Here is a 23,800-nt window from a genome sequence, read left to right as displayed (position 1 = left end):
TCCACAGTCTACTGTGTACAGAAGCAGGATTGACCACCTTCCTACTATACATCCTTGGTCCAATGTTTGATGGCGTAAGGCAATATTTGTCTGTATTTTTTGTAGTGATGCAGTTTTAAACTGAAACAAAAGACAGCATGAACATCATCTGAGTACTGAAAAAAAAGAAGTGTCACCATATTTACGCATCATTTCCATTTGTAGTTATACAGTTCTTAAATTGTTCTGTTAACATCACAATGGAGGAATTGGCATATTTATGTGTGTTTTGGCCTGGAGAGCAATGCAGATGTCTGAATAGGACTTAATGGGAAATGGTTTTTCCCTCTAAATTGACTTGCTAATTTTTTGGCCATCTCACTCTAGCTGATCCTATTGTATAGACTCCCAATAAATGACATCAGGATGTTGCTCAGGGCCAGCATTACAACTGAAACCGTGGCTGTAGTAAGCATTCCACGTCCCTAAGGCTATACAGGCTTAGAGGACAGGTAGTGAACTTTATGTATTCTAGTCTAAATGAATTAGAATTATGATTAGAAAGAATGCCAAATTACTTGATTAGTGTTTATAAATAACTTTTCTGAACAGCTGGTGCTAGTTGTTGAATTCAATTGGTTGTATTCTTTTTATTTTAAATAGCATTATCGTCACAGGTCATTGTCACTTAGTGTAGAAACTTTGGAAATATTTGTTTGCGAGACACAGAACTTTTTGTTAACGGCTTATAATGATAATTTCCAAATGTAGTTTTGCTTCTGAATGTGTGCCAATTTTAATCACAGATTATGCCATTACTGTGTTAAGTATTCACTTGAGAGACAAGCTTTATCCACACTGTGAAAGCCACAGAAGCCTATTTTTTGTCTCTGATTTTGTCCTTTTATACATTTGTGGAATTCAGTGCCTATGAAAACTCGACAGTCCTGGCTGTCAAAATAACAGTTGTTCATGGAACATATACACAATGAAGTAAAGCTACTCCAAACTCCTGCACCAGTCTGCCTCACCCCGACCTGGAGAGACTTAGGGGTGAATGTAGTCATCTTCTGAATTTTCTTTTTCGTAAACAGACAGCACAGATGAAACTGGAGTGAGATCAGTAACTCACTTCACATAAAGCACCAATCAGTCATCAGAAACTACAGCCCCAAAGTATTTACCAATCTGGAGTGAATTTTAACCAGTGACTTGAACTGAAAGACACTATTCTTTTTTAAAGCTATCTAGTTCAGTTAGCAAACTATTTTATTAAATTAAGTTAATACACAAGTTGAACATCTAGGTAATATTAAGTGCTCTAAATTTTTTTTTAAATATCTGAGGAAATACGGACCTCCAGTGCTAACTAATAAAATGTTAGTACCTTGGTAAAATATCTGTTTATCTTTATAATAATTACTCTAATGGGGGTAAGACAGATCTTCCATATTTTGAACTTGTTTGTTTTATGCTCAGTGTCCTTGCAAAGATAGTTCTATTATTAAAAACTCTATCCCAAACTGTGAATTTCCTTCCTTTAGTAGGTATAAATCAGACCCCACCCCACTCTCAGGATTGTAGAAACATGAGAAACATTTTTCTTGGATGATGGCTTGACCTTGTGTTTTTAAATTGTAGAGTACTTTAACAGTCTGACAGAGGTTTGTCTGGAGTTCATATAAATACTCAGTCTATTTAGCAACTAATTCTGGTGGATGGATGCTGTTTAGGACCGATGAATTTATCATCTAGATATAAACATTAGAAGCCATCTTTCTGACAGAGTGAGCAGACTTTGTCCCTCGGGGATCTTAGGTGCCAGACATCTCTTTTTTAGAGGCTTTAGTTAAGCCTTTCAAGGAGCATCCACTCCGGTTCTAGCCATGATGGAATGTAGAACTACCCTTTTGCTATTTGCCCTATTGAGCTCTGACTTCTTTGTATATGGCAGTATCTCTTTAGGTTTCTTTTCCCCATCCCCCACCTCTTAACAGAGATAAATCTCCATCCATCCTCAATGAAGTTGATGAAGAACTGAATCTGGCTCACCTACGGTTGATAAATATTGCCATCTCACATCTAGCAACCCTAAATTCTGTACATCAGACTGTCAAGCTGGTAGTAATGTTGCTCAGGGCTAAATGCTACTATAGGCATGGATCTGAGTGGGCTTGAAAGGGGGAGTGGCAACACCATGACACTGCTCCTCTTTCCATTTGACCCTACAAGAGCCCGTCCTGAGTGCTCTTGAGTGGGGAGGAGACACTCATTCTCAGCTGAATAGTTTCCCACTGCTATGCGTCATGTGGCATCAGAATAACTTCTTCAGTGTTAATTTACTCCTGCTTTCTGAACTCTCCTGTCCCTAGGGCCAGTGGTAGTGCATCTGGGAAATTTGAAGAAAAATGATAGTTTAGACAAGGTTAAAGTGGGTTAGTATGAGACATTGTAGCAGTAAAAGTACCATTGTCCTTTTGTGGATTTTTCCTGCAGAGAGAGACAGGATTCTCTGTGAGTTTCCACTTCCAGAGTTTCCTTCCAATTGTTCTTTTGGGGGTGGGGAAAATGGGTTTCCTCCCACTCCCATTGCATTATATGGCAGAGGGATTGGCCCATGGAAAGCAAGATGCTACCAGAGGATCATACAACTACGCTGAAACTGTTTAACGTTTGCAAAATGCTAATTTTTTCAAAAAGGGGAATGGATACCGTAACTAATCTTTTCAACTATGATGGATGAGAACAGGCATAGTACTTATCAGTCAGTTAGGCCATCTGTAAGTACAGTAATAGACCTAAAGTATTACTTGTCTGTACGAGGCTAGCTTTTATATTGGGAATTTGAAAATTTCTTCTTAAAGAATGGTCCACCAGTCTGCTGCATGCCAGCTTTTCAGTTCCTCTCATGCTGTTTTGGTACTGTATTGATTTCTGGACAGCAAGGAAGAATCTGAAAGATTTGCATTGATTCTTTCTTTAATCAGAAAAAATGTGTGCATGTCAAAGCTGGCCTATTTACAGAGGACCCTATACTTTACATATCCGTCATGCAGGAAGAAGTCTCCTTATTAGAATTTTGCTTAAGTAGTGACTGAACAATGACATCATGATTTGGCTCAGTAGGAAGTGTTTGTTGTCTGACTGTATCACTTAAGCATACAGTGAATTCTCGACAAATGCATAATATTCAACTGAGAATAGAACTGGGAACTAGAAAGCAACAACATTAGCACATCACATCAATTTCTTCTTATACCTTAGAAATTTAATATCTCCATCATGGTTCTTAAATATAGAGAAGATTTTGCTAAGAAGCCCAAGTACTAAACTAGGCAAGTTAAATTACCCTGTGTATTATGGAAAAATATGTTTTCATGATTTGAAATTTTAGCTAGGAACCAGAGAATCATACATGCTGATCCTGTCTTCATGCACAACATGAAAAGAGCCCCCATTCTTTGGCCAAATTCCATGTATTTTTGTGTTCATTTCCAACCCTGAAATAGTTTTTTGACCCTACATTGCCAGCTTTTCTGCTATTCTAGTATTTACCTGCACAGTTAATGAGAATCGCCTGGGCAGAACTAAATATGGATGAGATAAAAGAGGAATATGAAGCCTTTGTTGTCCTACTGTATAATTGTAAACCAAAAGCAATTTTTGAGAAAAAAAATACTACATTCTGATTGGATGTTTAGTGACATGATCAGATAATTGACATTCTCTGTCTAGTTTTTTTTTTGTTTGTTTGTTTTTACAAATACATCCTTGTGATAAGAAGTGTAAAAGAAGTCAGGTGTTTTTTTGTTTTGTTCTGTTTTGTTTTGTTTCACCAATAAGAAACCTGTGGTGTACAATCTGTAACTGGTCAGAAAATTTCATCATTTGAAAAAGGTTGGGTTGACACTTCTTACTTATTTAAAGCTACTAGGCGAATATTTTTCTTTTTATATGAACTTTTGAACTACTTGTGTCACGTTTTAGAGTAATTATTCTAGAATATCTTACCGTTCATACCACCTGCTCCTTTGGGGAGGTAAATATTGTGCCCCTTATATTGAGCCAGTTTGTTTCCTCAGTTGTCTTTCAAATTCTTCTAAAGCTATCGGAGGAGGGTGTTCTGTGGATGGCAGTTATTGTGAGAAAGTAGCTTGCCGACACCAAAGCGTACCCAAAGCAGACAGAATACTTACTTATTCTAACCCATAATATGCTATTTGTATTTCCGGAAGAAAGGGAAAAGTTGATTTTGTTGGGTTAGTGTCTTTAACAGTCTGTCTTTAATTTCTGGTTTATTTTAGTGGTAGTATAATAGAACTTATACATCTCACAGTAAAGAGTTCTGGAGTCATCTTACAAGATTCAGCAAGGTTTACAGTCTGTCTTTCACTGTAATAGTTCTCTGTGCTATGAATAAGGTCAAACTGAGGTCCATGGAGTATTCTGCTAATTTCTGTAGGCATATTAAAAAATAAATAAAATTACTGTATAATACTCAAACTTATTTAACACAAAACATTTAATAAAATAATCTTTTCATTGCATTGTAATGCAATATATCAGGATGTAGCTACTACATATTCTTACACGATTACTTTGGATAGTATTTTGTTGGGTATCTTGTTACCTAAAGATGTAACAAATAACTTTGCATTATTATAATATTGATTGATGAAAAATAAATGTTATGATTCCATTTTAAATAGCAAATATTAGAATATATTTAAGTGAGATTCTTATCAGAAAATAGATATTGCCTGCAAAGGTTTGCACTTTAAGTGCTAGAATTTAATACACAAACTTCCAAAACTCTGCACTGCTTAATTCTTGCCATATTATGGATTGATTCTTGGGGAGTTGAGACAGGAAGCTTGATCTCAGCTAACGTGTATAGATTTTTGAAAACAGCAGAAGTATCACAAATACACAAATTGTGTGTTGACAAGAGCTTTATAAACATATTAAGCAGGAATATTTATAAAAGTTAAAGGGTGTTTACGTAGAGTGCTCATTGTCACCCATACTAGTTCTCATGTATGAATACATGCAGTTTGAACAGTTGTATTAAAAATAACAAAAAAGAAAAAGGAAAAAATCCAACCCACTGAGTAATGCTGATAACCTTTGTCTGGGACTTAGCAAAGCATTCGAGATTGGTACTTTTCCCCCTCTAACTTAAATAGCTAAATGCATACAGTTGTGTTTATTGGTTTAAATATATACATTGGTTTAATCCAGTATGATTTTAAAATGAAGGAAATGACAGCCCCCCAAAATTGCTATGTCTAATTCTATAACATGGATGGTAGCCAGCTGACTCTTAACCAAAGAAGTGCTACTTAGGGGCTGTTACAGTTTTGAATCTGAAGGGTTAAGTTGCTAGTAAAAATGAAGAAGAATGCTAAGGGATCAAGAAGTGACATGCTGCCTATTGTTCGTAGCTATAGGATCAAAATAACAATTATACATGCCAAATAAATTCTAAACCTGCAAGGTAGAAAAAGAGGGGGTGGCTGTAAGTACAGGTGCCAAAAGCATTAAATAACCCTCTCAGACAAGGTGCACCACTGTTGTCTTGAATACTTCTAGGTCCCCCCAGTCTGGCATTTTCCCCCCTGCACTAGACAATGTGCATTCACTGCAGGAGACTAGGTTAAGCCTGCGTCTCCCAGACCTGCTGGCTCCTTGTGCCCAACCCGACACAGAGGTGCCTTTGTGAGTATAATTACCCTCCCCTTGTAGTAGAAATAGTTTATTTAGAGCCTTATTTGCAGGTAGGGCTGGAATAAGCAGGAATTAGCATGCTAAAGAACTGCCCCAGCTCTGACTTGGATTTGTTTATCAGAATCCTGGGAAAACCAGGGATGCTTTTTCTCTATTGGTTTGTTCAGCGAGATAGTATCCAAGATTAAGAGCTTTAAAGTCATTAAAGAGATTGAAGATGGGAGCCAACTGGCAGTTGCATTAGGGAGGCGCATGTCGCGGTGTGTAGGATCTCCCAACAATTTCATGCCTGGCAGGGTCTGCGCCCTGGTTGCCAGAATAAACTTAGGCGGATGATCCTAACAACTTGCTGAGGACTGATTAAAACTCTTTGGCTTTCAGCACGTTGTCCACATCAAAAAGGTGTGAGAAGTAAAATAAATGTTTCTTTAGCATTTCAAGATACTGTGGCCAATCTCCCTAAGCCTTCCTAATTGGCCTAGGCTGGTTGCGGATGATTAACTTGAAGTTAAATGAGGCCTGCTTTTAAACATGCTTTCCCAGACTTTAAACAGAATGATGAGAGGAAACTTTAGACTGTTGAGATATTGGAACTGAGCCAAAGTGGGTTATTATTAAAGTGGATCCAAGTTTTGATCCAACTTTGTTTACACTTAAGCCAACTTAGTTGACAGACTTTCTCTCTGTGTACCTGAATGCATAATATTGGGGGTATTAAAAATATGCTATTTCTGTCTAAGAGAGTGCTACAACTAGGGGGGAAATATAGTTCAGAGTGAGTGAAGAGTTGCTTGTAGTTGTAGCATATTAATTTCCATGAGTTATTTTAATTATGTGGAGATATGTCAGAGTATGAAGGAAACACAGAGGAAAACATGCAGGCTGTTTAATGATAGCACTGCAAAGAAAATAAGAGCAATAAATTCCTGAGGCAAATGCAATATGGAGATTTGCCTTGGGAAAAGAATGTTTAAAAATAAAGCTTTAGGGAAACAATGTTCATACTGCAAATTATCACTAGCTGAATGTTACCTGTGAGATAAATGTAACCAGAGCGCACACTTGGTTGTTGCAGAATGTTGTCTGTTCGCATGTAATTTGTTTAAAAGGGAGTGTGGAAATTCTATGTGAAGATTAAAGATACCATAAAACAGTCTTCTGCTTCAGCATATAACAGGAATTCTCATGCAGATAGTGATGTACACTAAATATCTTTGAACATCCTAAACAAAACACATGGGTTACCAGGAACTCTTGAGAATCCAGCCCTATCCAGTGCTCACTGTGTAGGATGTCTGCTGGCACTAGTCAGCATCTCACTAGCAGTGGTGTTCCAACTTGCATTAGTCATTGTTCCAATTTTCTCTGACCACTACACCCACACCGTATTGCCGGGAAACCTCCTCTCTTTTCCAGGAACTGATTTTGCCAATACACTTCCTGTACATCAGACTATACTTTCCCTAATTCAATTTTTTTCTCCTTTCAGTTATTCTGATACCTTGGTGTGTCTGTATATTTGTCTGCTAAACAGCATATACTTCTAACAAGTAATCAGTGTTATACAATATTCCAGCACAGAAAAACTCATCTAATATGTTCAGGCATATCATTAGATTTCATGAGGTAAGTGCAGATCAGAGACTATTTATTCCGTTAGGCATAGGTTGACTTCTGACTTTCGTCTTGATTTGCCTGTCAGTCTTCCTAACGTAAATATCTGAAGTAACTCTATTGAAGTTACCACTTGTAAAACTGGTGTGAGAAGTAATACCTTAATAATGGCTTTAGTATAAGACTCTAAATAATCCCAGCAGGCTAGAAGAGCAGCTTGGCACCTGTTGGAAGGGTTGTGGCTGAACAAAAAAAACGGTCTACCCTGAATCTGGAAGGGTAGAGAGCCCAGGGTGGGATACACAGGGGTCCTAGCCAAAGATGTGAAAAATCTTCTACCTCTACTTTTCTCTTCCTGTTCTTCCCCTCTTTCCAAATACATTAGCTGTTTGTCGTAACATATTCCTTCAAATAAGAACCTTGGTGTTTTCAAACTCTTTGCTGGATCTCTGTACTGAAGTTCGTATGCAATTTCTTATTGCAGTTGCAACATGGGCATTGACATGTGCCTAATTTTCATTGACCATCTGCAGAAGCTATACACCCTTTCCCATCTTGTCTGACTCTTTTACTTTCATTCTTCTGAAGAACTCTGGTTGTCTGCTAATGCCCCAAAACTTTCCTTGCTTTCTTCTCCTCTTTTAAACAAAATGATTATTTCAGAGAATGTAGCAAACAATATTTCAGATCTTAAATTCCATTGGGTTTTCACATCAATTAGGGATATGGATAGTAAGGCAAATTATTTTATCAGCCAGTGCTGAAGATCTTTTTTTTTTTTTTAAATTTACAATTAATATAGTCCTTGTATTTTCCCGCAAATGTAAAAAGCATGTTTTGTGTAAGAATTGTGATTATGGGCACATTATCACTCTTTTGTAAATGAGAGCATGTCTCATTAATCTCTCCATCACAATATGTTTTGGTTTTGTTCAGCAGTTACATAGTCTATTGCAGGGGTAGGCAAGCTATGGCACGTGAGCTGATTTTCAGTGACACTCACACTGCCTGGCCACTGGTCCGGGGGGTTCTGCATTTTAAATGAAGCTTCTTAAACATTTCAAAAATCTTATTTATTTTACATACAACAATACATATAAAAATTTATATATTAGAGATCTGCTAAAAACGTTAAAATGTATTACTGGCACGCGAAACTTCAAAGTAGAGTGAATAAATGAAAACTTGGCACACCACTTCCGAAAAGTTGTCGACCTGTGGTTTATTATCTTTAAATAGGTTGGGCTGCACTTATTTCTATGGGGTAATTATTGTAAAGGGGAAGTTCTGTGGTGAAGACCCAACCTGGGACTTAGGACTTGTATCAAACTCATCCTGAATCTCATGCAAAGCTGGATAGCAAACATTTCAATTACTTTTTGTTCTCTAAAGAAGTTATCAGAGTTTACCCAAGCGAGATGGCATTTTTTCTATTAATGGCTACTAACTGCAGTATTAAGGAGAGAGGGAGAACAAGTGAAAAGTAATACCATTTATTGAACCAATACCTAATATACAAACTTTTGTATGGAGTGAAATACACGTCATTATTTCTCACAATTTTGAAAAAAATTGTTTTTTTCTGTATTTTTTTTTTGCAGTAGAGGGGAAAAACTGGAATGTTGCTCAAGTTTCTCATCTCCATTCTTGGTCTCATTGTGATCTTTCTCTGATCACTCAATTTTGTTTCACACAGGGTGCGAAGGCATGTTTTCTACGCGATATCCCCTTCTCTGCCATTTACTTTCCATGTTATGCTCACTTGAAAACTGCATTTGCAAATGAAGATGGACAAGTTAGCCCTGGAAGTTTGCTCATGGCTGGATCAATAGCTGGTAAGTACCTGAATTCCTTTGCGTATGGCATACTGTTGCACCTAGATATCACTGATAGATGCTTTAGAAATGTGTTTATTAATGAGATATTGTAAAGGCAAAAAATAATTGTTCTGTACCAAGGTGTTAACATTTAGATATTAGATTGCAGAACATATAACTGATCCAGATGAGCTGGCGCTAATATGAAGGCACTCTGTATTTTGGACCTAATGATAGCATTTGTATTACCATTTGTAGCAGTGAAAAGAGAGCAAGATTTTAGTCTTGAAATATTAATGTAGTGTGACATCTTGCTTAGTCAAGCTGTTATGCTGTTGTCCGTTTTTGATTGGTTGATTGGGCAAGTTGTTATTGTAAAAGTGGTTCATGAAAATATTCATTTCATTCTCTACTTCTTTGTGATCAAAAGAAACTTGAATATCATTTTGGAATGGAATCCAAATGCATGCTAATGATACAAACATCTAAGCAGGCCACTAGGAGATTCTGACAGCATGGTAAAAGTAAGTCATTGACCACAGTATCCCACACAGCATCTTGGCTTTGTGTTTTTGTATATTTTTTCTATTTAATCTGTTTTTATTAAAAAAAAATACATTTCTGGTGATTTTGATCCAGAGTTTCTTTGAATCAGCATATACTTAAGGCAGCATAAGCGAAATAATAAATAAAAGTCTATCCAAAAACTGAACACCAGTTATGATGATAGATAATAGAAATGTAATGGTGCTGGAAGAAGCCTGCCTCTGTTTTGCATGCTATGAAAAGACAGATAATATATGCCTATTTCTACCCTGCTGCATTGTGGTTAAAAGGTTAGGGGGAGGGGGGATTGTATGGAATCACAAATCCACATTTTTCTCACCTGCCACATGGGAAATCTGGTCAGAAAAGGCAGTTGCTGGGGGTTTTTTCTTGTGCATCCCAAATTGTTGATCCTCAGGGCTCTTTTAATTCATTTTTGCGGACTGAGACTGAATGTTGGGACTCATCTTGGGAATCTGCTGCACTGCTGGCAGGTGTTCTGTGTGCAGCATGTCTTTCTACTGATGCGTTTCGTCTCTAAGGGTGTCTGCACTAAAGGGCTAGAATATGTAATATAAGGATGCATTTTCCAGCCCAAATTTGCCTCTGTGGCTGCTGCTGCTGAGCTTCTAGGGCTGTGAGGATTTTAAAAGGTCACTGCAGTCTTAATTTAGCATCTGCCTAACTGAGAGGGGCTCATCAGCCTAAAATTCCTCCTCCTCCCACATTCTATATCCTAAAGCTCAGCAGACTCCAAATCACAGGCAAAGGATGCGGAGGATCTGCTGAGGGAAATGTGTATACATCTATAAGGAAAAGGAATTCTCTCCTTCCACTCCCCCCGTATTAATGGCTCGTAGACTACTAGACCTAGACCAGTGGTTCTCAAACTTTTGTACTGGTGACCCATTTCTCATAGCAAGCCTCTGAGTGCGACCTTATAAATTAAAAACACTTTTTGATATATTTAACACCATTATAAATGCTGGAGGCAAAGCAGGGTTTGGGGTAGAGACTGACAGCTCGTGACCCCCCCCCCCATGTAATAACCTCATGACCTCCAGTTTGAGAGCCCCTGAGACATCTCCTCTGTTAGCAGCACATTCTCCAATGGTAAGTAAAGGGCTAGTGGAGCAGGAGAAAGATGGAGAGAAATAAATCCAGCGCAGGTAGTTGAACTGCTCAGAATGTGGTTACTTTTGGGGTTTTTTTTTAAACTCCCCTCTTCTTGGAGACAGGTGGGCAGCTTTTTGTTGTGTGTTTGTGTGCAGACTTTGGGCAGCCTAGAACTTCTGGACATCTTCAGGTGGATTATGACCCAGGCTTAACTCAAAAAACCAGATAGTCGTGCTGAATCATACGCCTTCACTTCTTTCTAGTCGCTCTCTGTGCAGTGCCTTGTAGCACATAGGAATTGAGCTGGCACCAGTTAAAACATCTCTAATCAAATGGCTGGTGCTTACAAAAAACCCTCACAGAAATTGTTGAAAGAAGATGGATTTAAACTCATGTTAATTCTAACCCATTTTAATGAAACAAAACAATTTTTGAACTTTTGGAGTCTATCTACAGACCTGAAATATAAGCTGGTATTTTTAAGCCAACCCATTTCTTAGATGTTAACATTTTTCTCTTTCTAGCCATTGTCAGGTGATTGCAGACTGAGATAACTGTCGCTTTGAAGTTCAGCCACAGAAGCAGTCCGATATGTTGCTGATATGTGCTAGGAAATCAGCTATTATGGGAATTTTATCCAGTATTTTCAGTATATAAGCAGATTCCTGCACAGTATTAGAGGCATGATGCTCATCATGTGGTATAGTGCAGGGACATGAGTGCCCTATTTTTATGGAAGCAAAATATTTCTTTTATTAGAGGCAAGCTAGTAACCCTAAAGATCAGAATAAGGGATTGATGAACTGGTGAACTGGAAGATTGGTGCTCCCACTAAAGAGTCATGGGCATGTCATAGAAAAACATCTCTAAAATGTTGGGTCATATCCTCAGCTGCTGTAAATCAATCTAACTCTTTTGACTTCTGCAGAGGTAGGTTGGTTTACTTTAGCTGAGAATCTGATCCACTATAGTTTGAGCTAGTTCTGCATCAGTAGCACTGCATTATGTTTTCAGAAGTGTGAGCCTCAGGGTGTGCTTCAACTCACATTAGTTGTGGAAAATACCCATCTTGCACATATACCTTCTGGTATTTGCACAGAAAACTAGGGGTATTGAAATGTGCACATGTATCTTTTGCATGAATGTTTCTCAAGATGTGACCCATGTTATCAATATTTCTTTTCCCCTTGTTTGTTGTTAGGACATGTATAAAATCAAAACCTGTTTTCCTTAGTTTGATCTTCTCCTGTTGCTCTTTCTTCACCTAATGCCCCAGTCTCTTTGATACAACATTTGATGCGGAGATTATAATAATGTCAAATGATCACAAGTTAATTCGTTCTTTCTGCTTATTTTTCCTATGAACCTCCTCATCCTTTCCCCTCTTATCCCTCTTCATTTATTGTCTGCTGTGTAATTTGTCTAATTTCAATTGTAAGTTTGTTTTTAAACACAAATGTCCCCTAGTAATAAATAACAGGTGATGAGAGATGATAATTAACGTAGAGTAAGCAGTATTTTTTCTAAGTACTGTGTGTCTTTTGGTTTTCCTTGAAACCATTGGTTGCTCTCTAAAGGACAAAGGTCCATCTTTAAGTTGAAGACGTAAATATATCCTGTGGTCAGTAATGGTAAGTGTGGGGAGTAAATCGGCATTTCTGGAATTTAGTTCAGGTGAAACTTCAACTATGTTTTAGCCTTTGCCTGCCAAATTTGCAAATGTGAAACTGTGTGTGTATGCGCATGCTCACGTGCTTTCTTCTTTTCTGGGTTCAGGAGTGGAGGAGCAGTTCCTATTTTAGTGATATGCGCACACTTACACACGACTTTCAAAGCAGTCTCTTAGAAGAGTGAGATGGTGCTTTGCGCCAGACCATGCTGGTTTGGACAAAAATTGTTACAGAATTATTAAGCCTGAAAAAAAAAAAGAAAAGGAGATTTATGCATCTGTGTCTGACCAAGTTGGTTTGGAACATATGCAGAATGGAAAAGTAATAAAACCATAAGAGACAGTGTCTTCTGAGCACAGTCTCACTGCCTTTTTTTTTTTTAAATCTCAACACGAGCAGCCCTGATTTCCTAGAATGACTTTAGAAATATTGCCTGCTGTTCTTCAGTATTTGTTACTCTCAGTTGATTATCTTCCAGGCTAAATTTTAATTTTCCTCCAAATATTCAATTGAGGATATCAGACATTGCCCTGCAGTAAAGAAATGTGAGTTTCCTAATTAGAAAAATGAACCCTTTAAACCTTAGCTTGTGCATCTTGCTGATTGTGCACAACATTATGTAGTTCCCAGTCACATTCTGCAGGAGGTTGTTTAAGGTGTGTGTGAACATGCTTTTTCCAGCACATTGTGTGATGGGAATGTCAGAAACCACAAAGGGGCGTGAAAGGGAAAGATTGACATCATCTCCAAAAACTGTTAACTTATTAACTATGTAAGTCTATGGTTTGTGCTGAAAATTTCTGTATGCGCCGCCTGACTTCAAATAAAGATTTGGTGGGGCTGTTCATCTAACCAGAGCCTTATATGAGTGAAGTACTTTTCACAGTGGCTACCCCTATTGGTTGTTCTTCCTCATTAAAAGCAACTATTTGTGGCCTGAGTTTTCTGAGGTAAGAATGAAAGGCACAGTAACCTCCCCATGCAGGAAGCATCTAGTATGTGTAACAACTTACCCATACCTGTCTCTTTTTTTCCCCCTGCTTCATTTTTAGGTATGCCTGCGGCCTCTCTAGTGACCCCTGCTGATGTTATCAAGACTCGATTACAAGTGGCAGCCCGGGCAGGGCAAACCACTTACAGTGGTGTCATAGACTGCTTTGGAAAGATACTGCGAGAGGAAGGCCCAAAAGCTTTGTGGAAAGGAGCGGGTGGTATGTAAAACAACTTAGATGCCACTTGTTTGATGACCGGGAACCAGTTGTGTTTTTAACTTGATTTTTGTTGCTCATGCTTGTTTTGTTTTTCTTTCAAGCTCGTGTGTTTCGATCCTCTCCTCAGTTTGGTGTAACTTTGGTGACTTACGAGCTGCTGCAGAGATGGCTTTACATTGACTTTGGGGGAGTGTAAGTATACTGTGTGAACGTATCGTTTGGGCCCTGCTGCTGCAGCTGGCTCTGTGGAAGTGAACCCCTGTGACTCTGCAGAGTCAGCTGCAGGATTGGGACCTTAGTTATTAATGCTTTGCAGTTACAGAGAGAACTTCAAGATCATGAGATAAAAGGCTTCACCTCACCAAATTAATTAAGCTTCTGTGGGATTTGAACAAGTGTTTCTGTACCCATTTCACAGCAAGCTGGGCCTCATTTTAGTACCATAACAGACCCTGAGAGGATATTTTGGATATGTCAGTGTAAAATGAGACCCTGAGACGATAAATGGCAGATTGGGGAAATAGAACTTGGGATTCCTGACTCTTTCCTGTGATAACTACTAGGCAACAATGCACTACTACTTAGTCATTGCTGTTGGGGAGGAGTTCTGCATGTGGCCTGGCAGGGAGTATTATTGTTAAAAGGGCTGTAGGTTTTGCTGGAGCAGCTGAAGAATGCAATGATTGCTCAGTTGTTGGTGGAGCCTCAGTTCTGCCTCCTTTTACTCATGCATCACTTTTGCTTGTTGCAGCACACAGATCTGATATTTCCATCACAAGGTATTGACTCTGTTGTGTCTACTGCAACTGCATTTAGGCAGTGTTAGCAGGATAAGGTTTTTAAACGCACCTGAGTGGGTTATGATGGCATCAGGGAGATCTCGAGGAAGCAAGAGTGGGTTTTGTTGGCATCAGTTCTCTGAGAAGTGTGTAGCTGAATTTGCAGTTCTTTGGTTTTACAGTGGAGATACTGAGACTGTTAACAAAAAAAATCATGGTTAGTAAAACCATGCATAAAATATCCCCCTTCCCCAAGCACTGCTGTGTGTGTACTATTAGTGCTGTCTTAGGGTATCTATACTACAGATGAAGATGCAATTGTAACACAGGAAGGCATAATATACCTAGCACAGGTAAGAATGTACCCAGGGTCCCTGTAGGTATATGCTGGGGTGACTAGCCCACGCTGAAGCCTCTGCCATCGTGTTTTCACTACTTTTGTTATCCACACCAGCCAGATGAAAGCTAACGGGTATGCCTACCCCTTACCACAGTCATGCTTTCATCTGTAGCTGTTCAAACTCTACTGGTTCCTGGATGAGTGATGCAGAGTGTAAGAGCTGGGGATGGGGTATGACCACAGTTTACTACAGTCTCATCGAGTAGCACGCTGTACAATTTCATCTAGGTTTGACAACTCTGTGATGATTAGCATGAAAGCTGTTGGGATCTTTCTAAAATATTAGTGTGATTCTCATTACTTTATAGCAGGGATGTTTTTGCCTGGTGGCTGTGGGATTTTTGACCTTAAGATACTTGATTTACAATTTGTAGAGAGATTTTGGTGTCAGCATTTTTACAGAAATTTTACTTCTATTTTGCAGAAAACCAGCTGGATCAGAACCAGTTCCTAAATCCAGGATCACACTACCTGCTCCTAATCCTGACCATGTTGGAGGTTATAAATTGGCAGTTGCCACATTTGCAGGGATTGAAAATAAATTTGGACTATACCTACCTCGATTTAGGTCATCACCACCTACCTCACAGGCTGCTGGAGCCATTGGAACCTAAGATGTCATGTTACTGCTGTAGAGTTTTATTAGTGGTGAAAGAGCCACTTTTCTGACAGTCTAATATTTCATTCCTTTAGCTTTTCATCATATATCAGTTAAGTGTCATTTCAGTTTTAAGGCAGTTTTCTTAAATGTAATCATTGGTCTTTGTGCTTCCTTAACCAGATCACTGTGAAATTCTTACTAGTTATTCTTTGGGTTCAGGACCATGAATGTATTGTCCACATCTGACATGTGCTTTGTGTTTGGAAGGCACTAATATTAGATTTTGTTTGTGGGGGAGGGTCAGGGGTGGGAGTTATGAATGCGATCATCTGGCAGGTAACATTCAAATGAGGATTATTATGCCAAAGTGGCTGCATATTGGATATCCTACATTGTCACTGAAATATAGTCAATAGAGATCATGGTGCTCAAGCAGAATGATTTTGACCATACATGTAAATTGGTTATAAGCTTAGTGTGTGTTTGTAGAATTCAAATATACATATATATATATACACAGTACCTGAGTCTGCCACTATGGCTTCAACTTTTTAAATATGTACACGCACAAGCTGACTTTCTGGATTGTATTATGAAGCTTTTATGTGGAACATGTTTTTGTAATGGAAACCACATTTATAAACGTTGAGTCATGGTATTCTGTTACTGGTATCAAAATGTCAGGAAGGAAGGAAGTGTTATTGTCCATAGTCTTTGCACTTTATGGAAGTACTTTTGGCATTTTATTACACGTACAATGAAATTACAAGACTAGGTGCCTATCTTGGACATGCTGATATCTGGATTCGTGTTTGTACGATGCACTTAGTAAATGCTGCTTGTTTAAATAAATGCAATAGAAAAATCCATGCACATGGTACCTGCCTTAACCACTGTCTTGTAATTGGAAATTATTTGTTTCTAGATTATTTACTTCATTGAGTTGAATAAGGAGATTAAAATATTCTAGAATCCAAGATTTTATTGGGGGAGGCGGGGTGTGTGCTTTGCACAATGTTTAGAGGATTGTGTATTTATGAAGATGGAAATAAACCTTTCAAACAGCGAGACAAATGTCTGTTATGCAAGTTGCACAGCAAATTTAATGTGTGTCTTTCAATTTTATACTCTGTTTCAAGGCTAACTTAATTCATTATGCACAGGCATTTACAGGTTGGGTTAGGAATGCAGTTACCTTTGTCCACCTGAGGCATAACAAGTGTGAAGAGGAGAGCCCCTTTGATGGGACTGTGGCTCAAGAAGAAACTTTTCTTTAGCTAAAAGTTTGAATTGGAGCAAACTTTCATTACTTTGAAGCTCTCTCTGTGTTGCTTAAGTAACTATTAAACAATCTGCCCGTGTAGCCAGTGCAGGTTGAAGTGGTCCCCAGCATTGCTCCTAAAAGGTGTCACAAGATTTAGGTCCTTACAGGGCGGTAATCCTTGCTAAATATTTTCATTTCTATTAAATGTGAACTTTGAGTTTATGGGAATATTAAAGTTCTGTACTTTGTAAAAGTATTACATTATTAGGTATATGACATCATATTGGTTACACTGTAACTTGTCCAAATGCCAAATGGAAATGGATCTATTAGTTGCGTTATATATGGCTTGTTACAGAAAACTGCTTTAATTGGCCGTGTTTACGTTCCAAAGTAATCAGGGAAGCAGAGCAGCAGGAGCAGCCTGGAATATCCATACATTTAAAAATTAATAAACACAAATATAATTTGATTGTAATTCCGTTTTGGGAACCCTGACAGCCATGCACACCGCTTTTTCCAGGTGTCATTACTGAACTCTGCAGATATTTCATGAGCTCTGTATGTGAGAGACAGGTGATGGGAGCAGCACACTGAGTTCCAGTCCCCCTCTGTTAAAAATAAACTCCATTCCCCCATCACTCCCAAAGTACTGTTTTATTAAAAAAAACAAAAACCAAAGAATATACTTATAATGGCAGCTGCCAATGATCAGCGCTTCAGAACTTCAAGCCATTTGGTTTTAGTGCTATTCGTATATCTTTTTCTAAACCTTTGCCTAAAAATGTGCACTTTCTTGTCTGTCTTAGCTGCTGATGAGAGGAAATGCGGAGACTCAAGCAGCTAAGGACGGACTTCTTTTGTATACATAGCATGCAGCATTTCCCTTGGAGGAAGACTCCCCCCCCCCAAGTGCTTAAAATCATTTAGCAGCAGCAGCTTACTTAGGACAAGCATTGGAAGCCTCACTGGGAAGGATTTGACCTGTGTGCTGCTGGAGCCAAACTGGAACTCCCCTTGTCCCTGTGCTGACAAGTACACATGCTCAAATAAAGGAAGGTTCAGTCATTTTTTAAATGATTATAATAAAACCGATACAGGTTTTGACGCTTAACTTAAAAGGAAAAAGCACTGCCTGGGGTTTAGAAAACAAAATGTAAACCAAGTCCTCTGGTTACTAATGCCCTCTGCCGCAGAGCTTCTGGGAACATGTTCCACTGCTGGCTGCTTTCTCAGTCCATGGGGCAATAGTTCTTAACTACCTGCTTCCACCTCAGATGTACTGCACGATACTACATGTACCATGTAAGGCCCTGAACCCCCACAAATGGCTCTGATAGCATCAGGTAATAGCAAACTAGACTGATGTGTGATGGTGTCAATCCCCTCCCTGATTTACTTCTTTGTTGGTAGTGTAGATATTGAGCTATCACAGTTTCAACCAAAAATTCTTAATAAAGCCACATACAAAATATCCCTCTGCCCCTAACTGCTCTTACAGATGGTGGGGGGATTTAAAAAAAACGAACAAAAAAAAACAACACATGAATGTTGTGGTAGTATCCAAAGACTCTGGTCAGAATCAACATGTGTGAGGCTGTATGACACATTCTTGCCTTAGGTACTGTATGGAGACAGGTGGTATGCTCCTTATGCTGAAGAGCTTACTGGCTCAGATCTTGTAAGATGTTGCTCTTTGCTTTATCTTTAAAAAAAAAAAAAGCTTTCAGATGTTTGCACTCTTCTGGTTATAGATAAGTTATGCAGTGTGGGAGGGGTAAGGTGAGATGTAACCTCAGTTTATTTGCATCTTGCAGTTCTGTTGAGTAATCTGTTGTAAAAGTTTGTTCAAGAATTGGTAAGCCTCCATATATTAGCATGGGTGGGGTGTTTCTGAAGTGTTAAATCCATAGCCTTGCTATCTCCTTACACCATAGCTAGGGCATATATATTTTTGGCCAGGTGACGGGAGTTTTTGAGTTTGATAGCTTAATATTTACAATTTGCAGCCATCTTTTTTTTGTGAGAAAACATGCCACAAGCTTCAAAAATAACTTAGGCAAATTTTCCTAAAGCTAAAAATATGAAAACCATTAAACCACTCTACAGCTTTCTTAGGGATAGATGGCCTTTTTGTCTTCATGTACCTTGCATATGACATCACTTCTGGTGTGTTCCTACCTCCTTAGCTCTTCAACGCTGACTAATTCCAGCAACTGACTGTTAGGGGGAGAAATCTGCCACCTCTCATTGAAACAGTTACCGTGCATTTCAAGCTTCAGGTTTTTTTGTTGAAATATTTATTAGCATTGCTTAGACTAGAAAACAATATTTAAATGTAATGATTATCCATACATTATTTAATGGTTTAGAAGATCTAAACCTTCAGACACTTGATTTTCTAATTCTCTGGTGATTTTGAAATGCAGCAAATACCCAGTGAAAAGCATGTGAGCATCTTGCATTTGTAACTACACAAGATGCACTGTATTCCTATTTATTATCCAAAAGGCGGCATGTGAATAATGGCAGCCTCTGATGAAGTTGTTTGGCAAAGGCTTTTACATGTTACTGTTCAGCAAGAGGAGATATTTTAAGATGCACATTAGTGGCTTTTTGCCATTATATGCCCTATTCCTCCTAGCATTAGGAAGCAATTCAGCAGCTCGCAAAGTTCATCCCAGCTGCTTTGGTTATGTGTTAAAGAATTGTCTGATTTTTTTTCTCTTTCCTCCCCCAAACCAAGTGATGGGGATTCGTTGTGTGCATAACACAGTAGATTATAACACAGTTGTATTACCAGAGAATTACCCCTGCTTAGGATCTTGACAGAAAATGACACTTTTAAGCCTATTGACAGACATCTGTAACTGTGCAAACCATCTCACTCCATCTGCCGTGACTGCATGCGGTTTTGGTGATGGCAGTGTCCCTAGTCCCTTGCTTCTCAGTCAGATGCTAAGGTTATCAGACAATCTTGCTCTGAACTGATGAAGATTATCAGACGCTCATACAGCTAAATATTTTCTTTGTCTAACATTTTACCAAAGATTGCTCAAAACACAGCAGCAGTAGGAATAGCAGTTCTCATGCCAAAGAACATCCACCTGTCACAGAGTGCCCCTAACTCTACAAATGCTGTTTCCCCAGCACAGGTAACATGAATAATTTGTGACATTCGTTCACAGTTACAACAAGGAACTAAATTTCCAGCAGAGTAATTTTGGGGGTACCTACCTTAAGGCACCTTGTAGGAGCCTGATTTTCAAAGAGTGCTGAGCGCCGCTCCTGTGAAAATCAGAACCCTGTGAGGTGTCTCAAGTTGGGCATCCAAAATAAAGACTCACTTTGAAAACAGACCTGGAGTCCTTGCCCTGGAATGTGCAAGGGAAACACTGCTGCATCCCCTGAAAAACCCCCTGAAGTGTTTATAACGTGCCCATCTAGACACTGAAATATCAGCCTCTGCCACCACCTACTCTGTCCTGACTAAGGCTACGATTTTGTCATGGAGGTCATGGAAGTCAGGAAATCTGTGACTTCAATGACTTCAGCCTGCACACAGCTAGGAGCTATAGAGTCCAGCCCTTGCCAGCGGCTGGCAGGAGCTGCAGGGTAGCCCCACCACCTGAGATGGTGGGGGCCGCGAGTGCTGAGCTGCTGCAGACAGTGGGGATACCCTACAGCTCCCAGCTGCTGGGGTGGGTTGAGAGATTCCTGCTGTCCACAGGTGACGGGCCCCCAGCAGCTCCCCCCAACTCCGGCCAGCAGGTATACCCCACAGGTCCTCGCAGCCGGAGGGCTCCTCACTGCTGCGGGCAGGAGGGGGAACTGTGCAGCTCAGAGCCGTGGGGGGAAGGGAACCCTGGTGCTCAAGAGCCATGGGGGCAGGGGCTCTCCCATTTTGTCATGGATATTTTTAGTAAAAGTCGGGGGCAGGTCACGGGCTTCTGTGAATTTTTCTTTATTGCCCAGCCCATGACTTTGCTAAAAATATTGTGACAAAGTCTTAGCATTGGCCTTGATTATCCTCATTTAAATAAGAGCTTTAGATGAATACATTGAGCCTACATCTCAGAGGCTAAATTAAAGACTAAATTTTCAAGCCTTTCACATTGTACCTGGAGCTGCCAAAAGTGCCTTCAAACCAATGACACGCTATTTAGTCTGATCTGCTGAGCACTTTGCCCAGCTGCCATTATATTATTTACATGTTCTGGATGAGCCTTGAAGCAGAGGGGCTGGTCACTTGAAATCATTAAAATCTCCTTGTGCATTTTGTTAAGAATAGGAGCGTTAAACAGTATGTCCTAGCCAAATTCCAGCTTAGCTAATTGTTACCTTGGCAGCTTCAACTGGATATGGCAGTCCTCTTCATATTCCTACTGAGCATTGTGCACTTTTAAACAGCTACTCCATTTTGCCCCAGAGGAGGCTGCGTTTTGGAAGTAAATCCTATTATCGTTTACAGCTATTGCCTTGAATTCCTTTCCTCCAACTCCACAATGGATTCCCTCATCTCTGGCTTCTGCTCTGCTGAAACTGCCCTTATCAAGATCTCTTCCTCATTAAGGTCTTGATCCTGCATCTCTGAAATAAAAAAAGAAGCTTTGCCGTTGGCTTCGGTGAGTGCAGGATCAGAAAGTAAGGCCCAGATCCTCAAAGGTATTTAGGTATTGGAATCAATGGGAGTTAAGTGCTTAAATACCTTTTGAAGTCCTAAATACCTTCACTGGCTCCTTCCTCAACACACCAAACTCAAGCCTCTTCCCCCCCCCCCCCCGCCTCGAAATCTCTTCGTAAGTCTGCCCTCCTTTTGTCACAACCCCCACTCTCCCAATGGTGCCAGACTCAATATGCCAAGCATCTGCTTCTCTAACAATCATCTGTGTTCTTTTTTCCATGCTATCCTTACGTTTTCAGTGTCCTCTCTGGAGCAATCTAAAAGGCTGCTGTGCTCTCCAGGCTTGTTTCCATTGTAATGCCTAGAAGAAATGGACCCACTAACAATGTTTTGCAGCCCTTGCATATAGATGCTATTTTCTTGCTCATTCTTGACCAGTAGGCGTGTGTTCAGGGCTGTACAAATGTAGAGGGAAAAGGAAAGATTACAAATGAAATCCGACTTAGTCTGTACTGTATTGCCTAACTGCTGTTCAAATGCCAACCATGCAGTGATCCAAAAACATTCGTTTTACTCGTCTAAGGATGGCTGTTGGTGGAAGGTGCATGTTGGAAGTGGAAGGGGTGACTTCATTTTTATGAAACAAGAGTGGAGTTTTGTGTTTTAGTGGGATCCTGAGCAAACATGGGAACACTCTGGGGACATACAGGCACATTTAGGAAGCTAGTGAAAAGGAGATACTTGTTCGGACATGATTGTATGAGCTGTCAGAAGGCTTTCAACCATGGATTAAGGCTAAGATTTTGTCATGGATATTTTTAGTAGAAGTCACGGACAGGTCACGGGCAATAAACAAAAATTCACGGAAGCCATGACCTGTCCCTGACTTTTACTAAAAACATCCCTGACAAAATGGGGAGGGAGGAGGGTCCAGTACCCTGCCCCACTGCATGCAACGCCAAGAAGCTGCCCAGTGGCTGGGAGCTGGAAGGGACCCCTGACCACGGCCGGGAGCTGGCAGGGATCCCCCGTCACCCTGTAGAGGTGGGAGCTGGTGGGGGGTCCCATGCAACCTACAGTGACTGGGAACTGCAGGGTCCCCTGCCACCCTCTGGTGAGCTGTGCAGGGCTTGGGGAGAGGGGGTCTGCTGCTGCAGCAGCTGGACTGCTGTGGGGCCCCAATGTCACTGAGGTCATGGAAAGTCATTAAATCTGTGACTTCTGTGACCGACTCGAAGCTTTAATCATGGATAGCCAGGAAAGAACCCCATGCAGCAGGCCTGTCCATGAGAGGTGGTGTGAAAGCACAAACAGTTGCTTTACTCCATAGCAGAACCCTATTCTTCCTAGACTGAGCTGCAATATTTTAGTCTCAACCTTATTTATATTCTACCCTGACCTTGTGCCAGGAGCGTCAAACAGAAGAGGTCCAGTGCTGAGCCTCCTTTTTCACCCGGGTGTCCTCAAAGAACGAAGAGATCACTCTTGGAAAAACCATCACCAGCATCTTCTCTGTGATCTAGGCCTGCCGCCAGGGGGCTGGGAGCAGCGGTGTTCTGTGCCAAGTGGGCATTGTCCTGCGTGCACAGCAGTGAATCCTGAAGTCTTCTGAGTTTTCTCTGAAAACTGTTTTACAAGCTATTAAAGCCATAAAGGAGCGAGAGGTTGGAAGGTGAAACATGCAGCATTTTCCCCTTAGGTTTCAAAACTGAAAGGTAATATGGAAAAAGTAGAGGCAAATTTGCCAGCAGTTTACAATGCGCTGCAAGAACTGGCTAGTCTTAATAACTTCCACAGTGTATGAGGGAGTTTTTTCAGTTATGATGGGAAATAATGGAACAACATATTTAGAAAAACACCTCTCCTCCCCCTAAACCTGAGCTCACTGGTAGGAGAGTTAAAGGCAACACAGTGTCTAGAATGCTGGATTTATTGGGCTTTCAGTTGGAAGCCCAATAGACCTCACCCGTGTTTTCCAATTCTGTGTACTCAGTTGGGCATGCAAGGGGCACCATTTAGATGTTCTCTTTCTGACTTACCAGCGCAATTACATTTGATGTCTAGTGCATCTTCTGCAAAAGGATGTCTGCCACTCAGGGCATGATTCCATAGATTGGAATGGGGGGGAGTGAAGATGTCAAACTCTGAAGTGCTGTCTGCTGCTCCGGTGGGCAGGACCAGTTTGTCTGTTTGGTTAGCAAGTACTGCAGATAGCTGCATGTGTACTAGCCATCTAATAGGTAGGGCCCTACCAAATTCACAACCATGAAAAACATGTCATGGGCTGTGAAATCTGGTCTTTAGTGTGCATTTACCTTATACTATACAGATTTCATGGGGGAGACCAGTCAAATTGGGGGTCTTGACCACAAAGGAAGTTCCAAGGGGGGGCGTCACGAGGGCATTTTGGAGGATTGTGGTATTGCCACCCTGACTTCTACGCTGCCTTCAG

The 23,800-nt window shown here is 40.1% G+C and overlaps 1 protein-coding gene across 5 annotated transcripts in view; it reads left to right on the top strand.

The window, feature by feature from the left end:
- The window catches only part of SLC25A13 (solute carrier family 25 member 13), a 137,293-nt gene extending 120,748 nt beyond the window's left edge, over positions 1 to 16,545 (top strand). For all 5 annotated transcript variants that reach the window (XM_030550623.1, XM_030550624.1, XM_030550621.1 and 2 more), the window contains 4 exons: positions 9,017 to 9,155; positions 13,522 to 13,680; positions 13,782 to 13,872; positions 15,284 to 16,545. In XM_030550623.1, coding sequence (XP_030406483.1) covers positions 9,017 to 9,155; positions 13,522 to 13,680; positions 13,782 to 13,872; positions 15,284 to 15,473 — 579 coding nt within the window. In that variant the 3' untranslated portion in view covers positions 15,474 to 16,545. The remainder of the gene's footprint in view (positions 1 to 9,016; positions 9,156 to 13,521; positions 13,681 to 13,781; positions 13,873 to 15,283) is intronic.
- The last annotated feature ends 7,255 nt before the right edge of the window (positions 16,546 to 23,800 follow it).

This window comes from Gopherus evgoodei, chromosome 2 (genome assembly GCF_007399415.2).
Source record: "Gopherus evgoodei ecotype Sinaloan lineage chromosome 2, rGopEvg1_v1.p, whole genome shotgun sequence".
In the NCBI taxonomy this organism is placed as follows: domain Eukaryota; kingdom Metazoa; phylum Chordata; order Testudines; family Testudinidae; genus Gopherus; species Gopherus evgoodei.
Note: the sequence above shows the minus strand (reverse complement) of the source record. Positions and strands in the feature narration are given on the sequence as shown.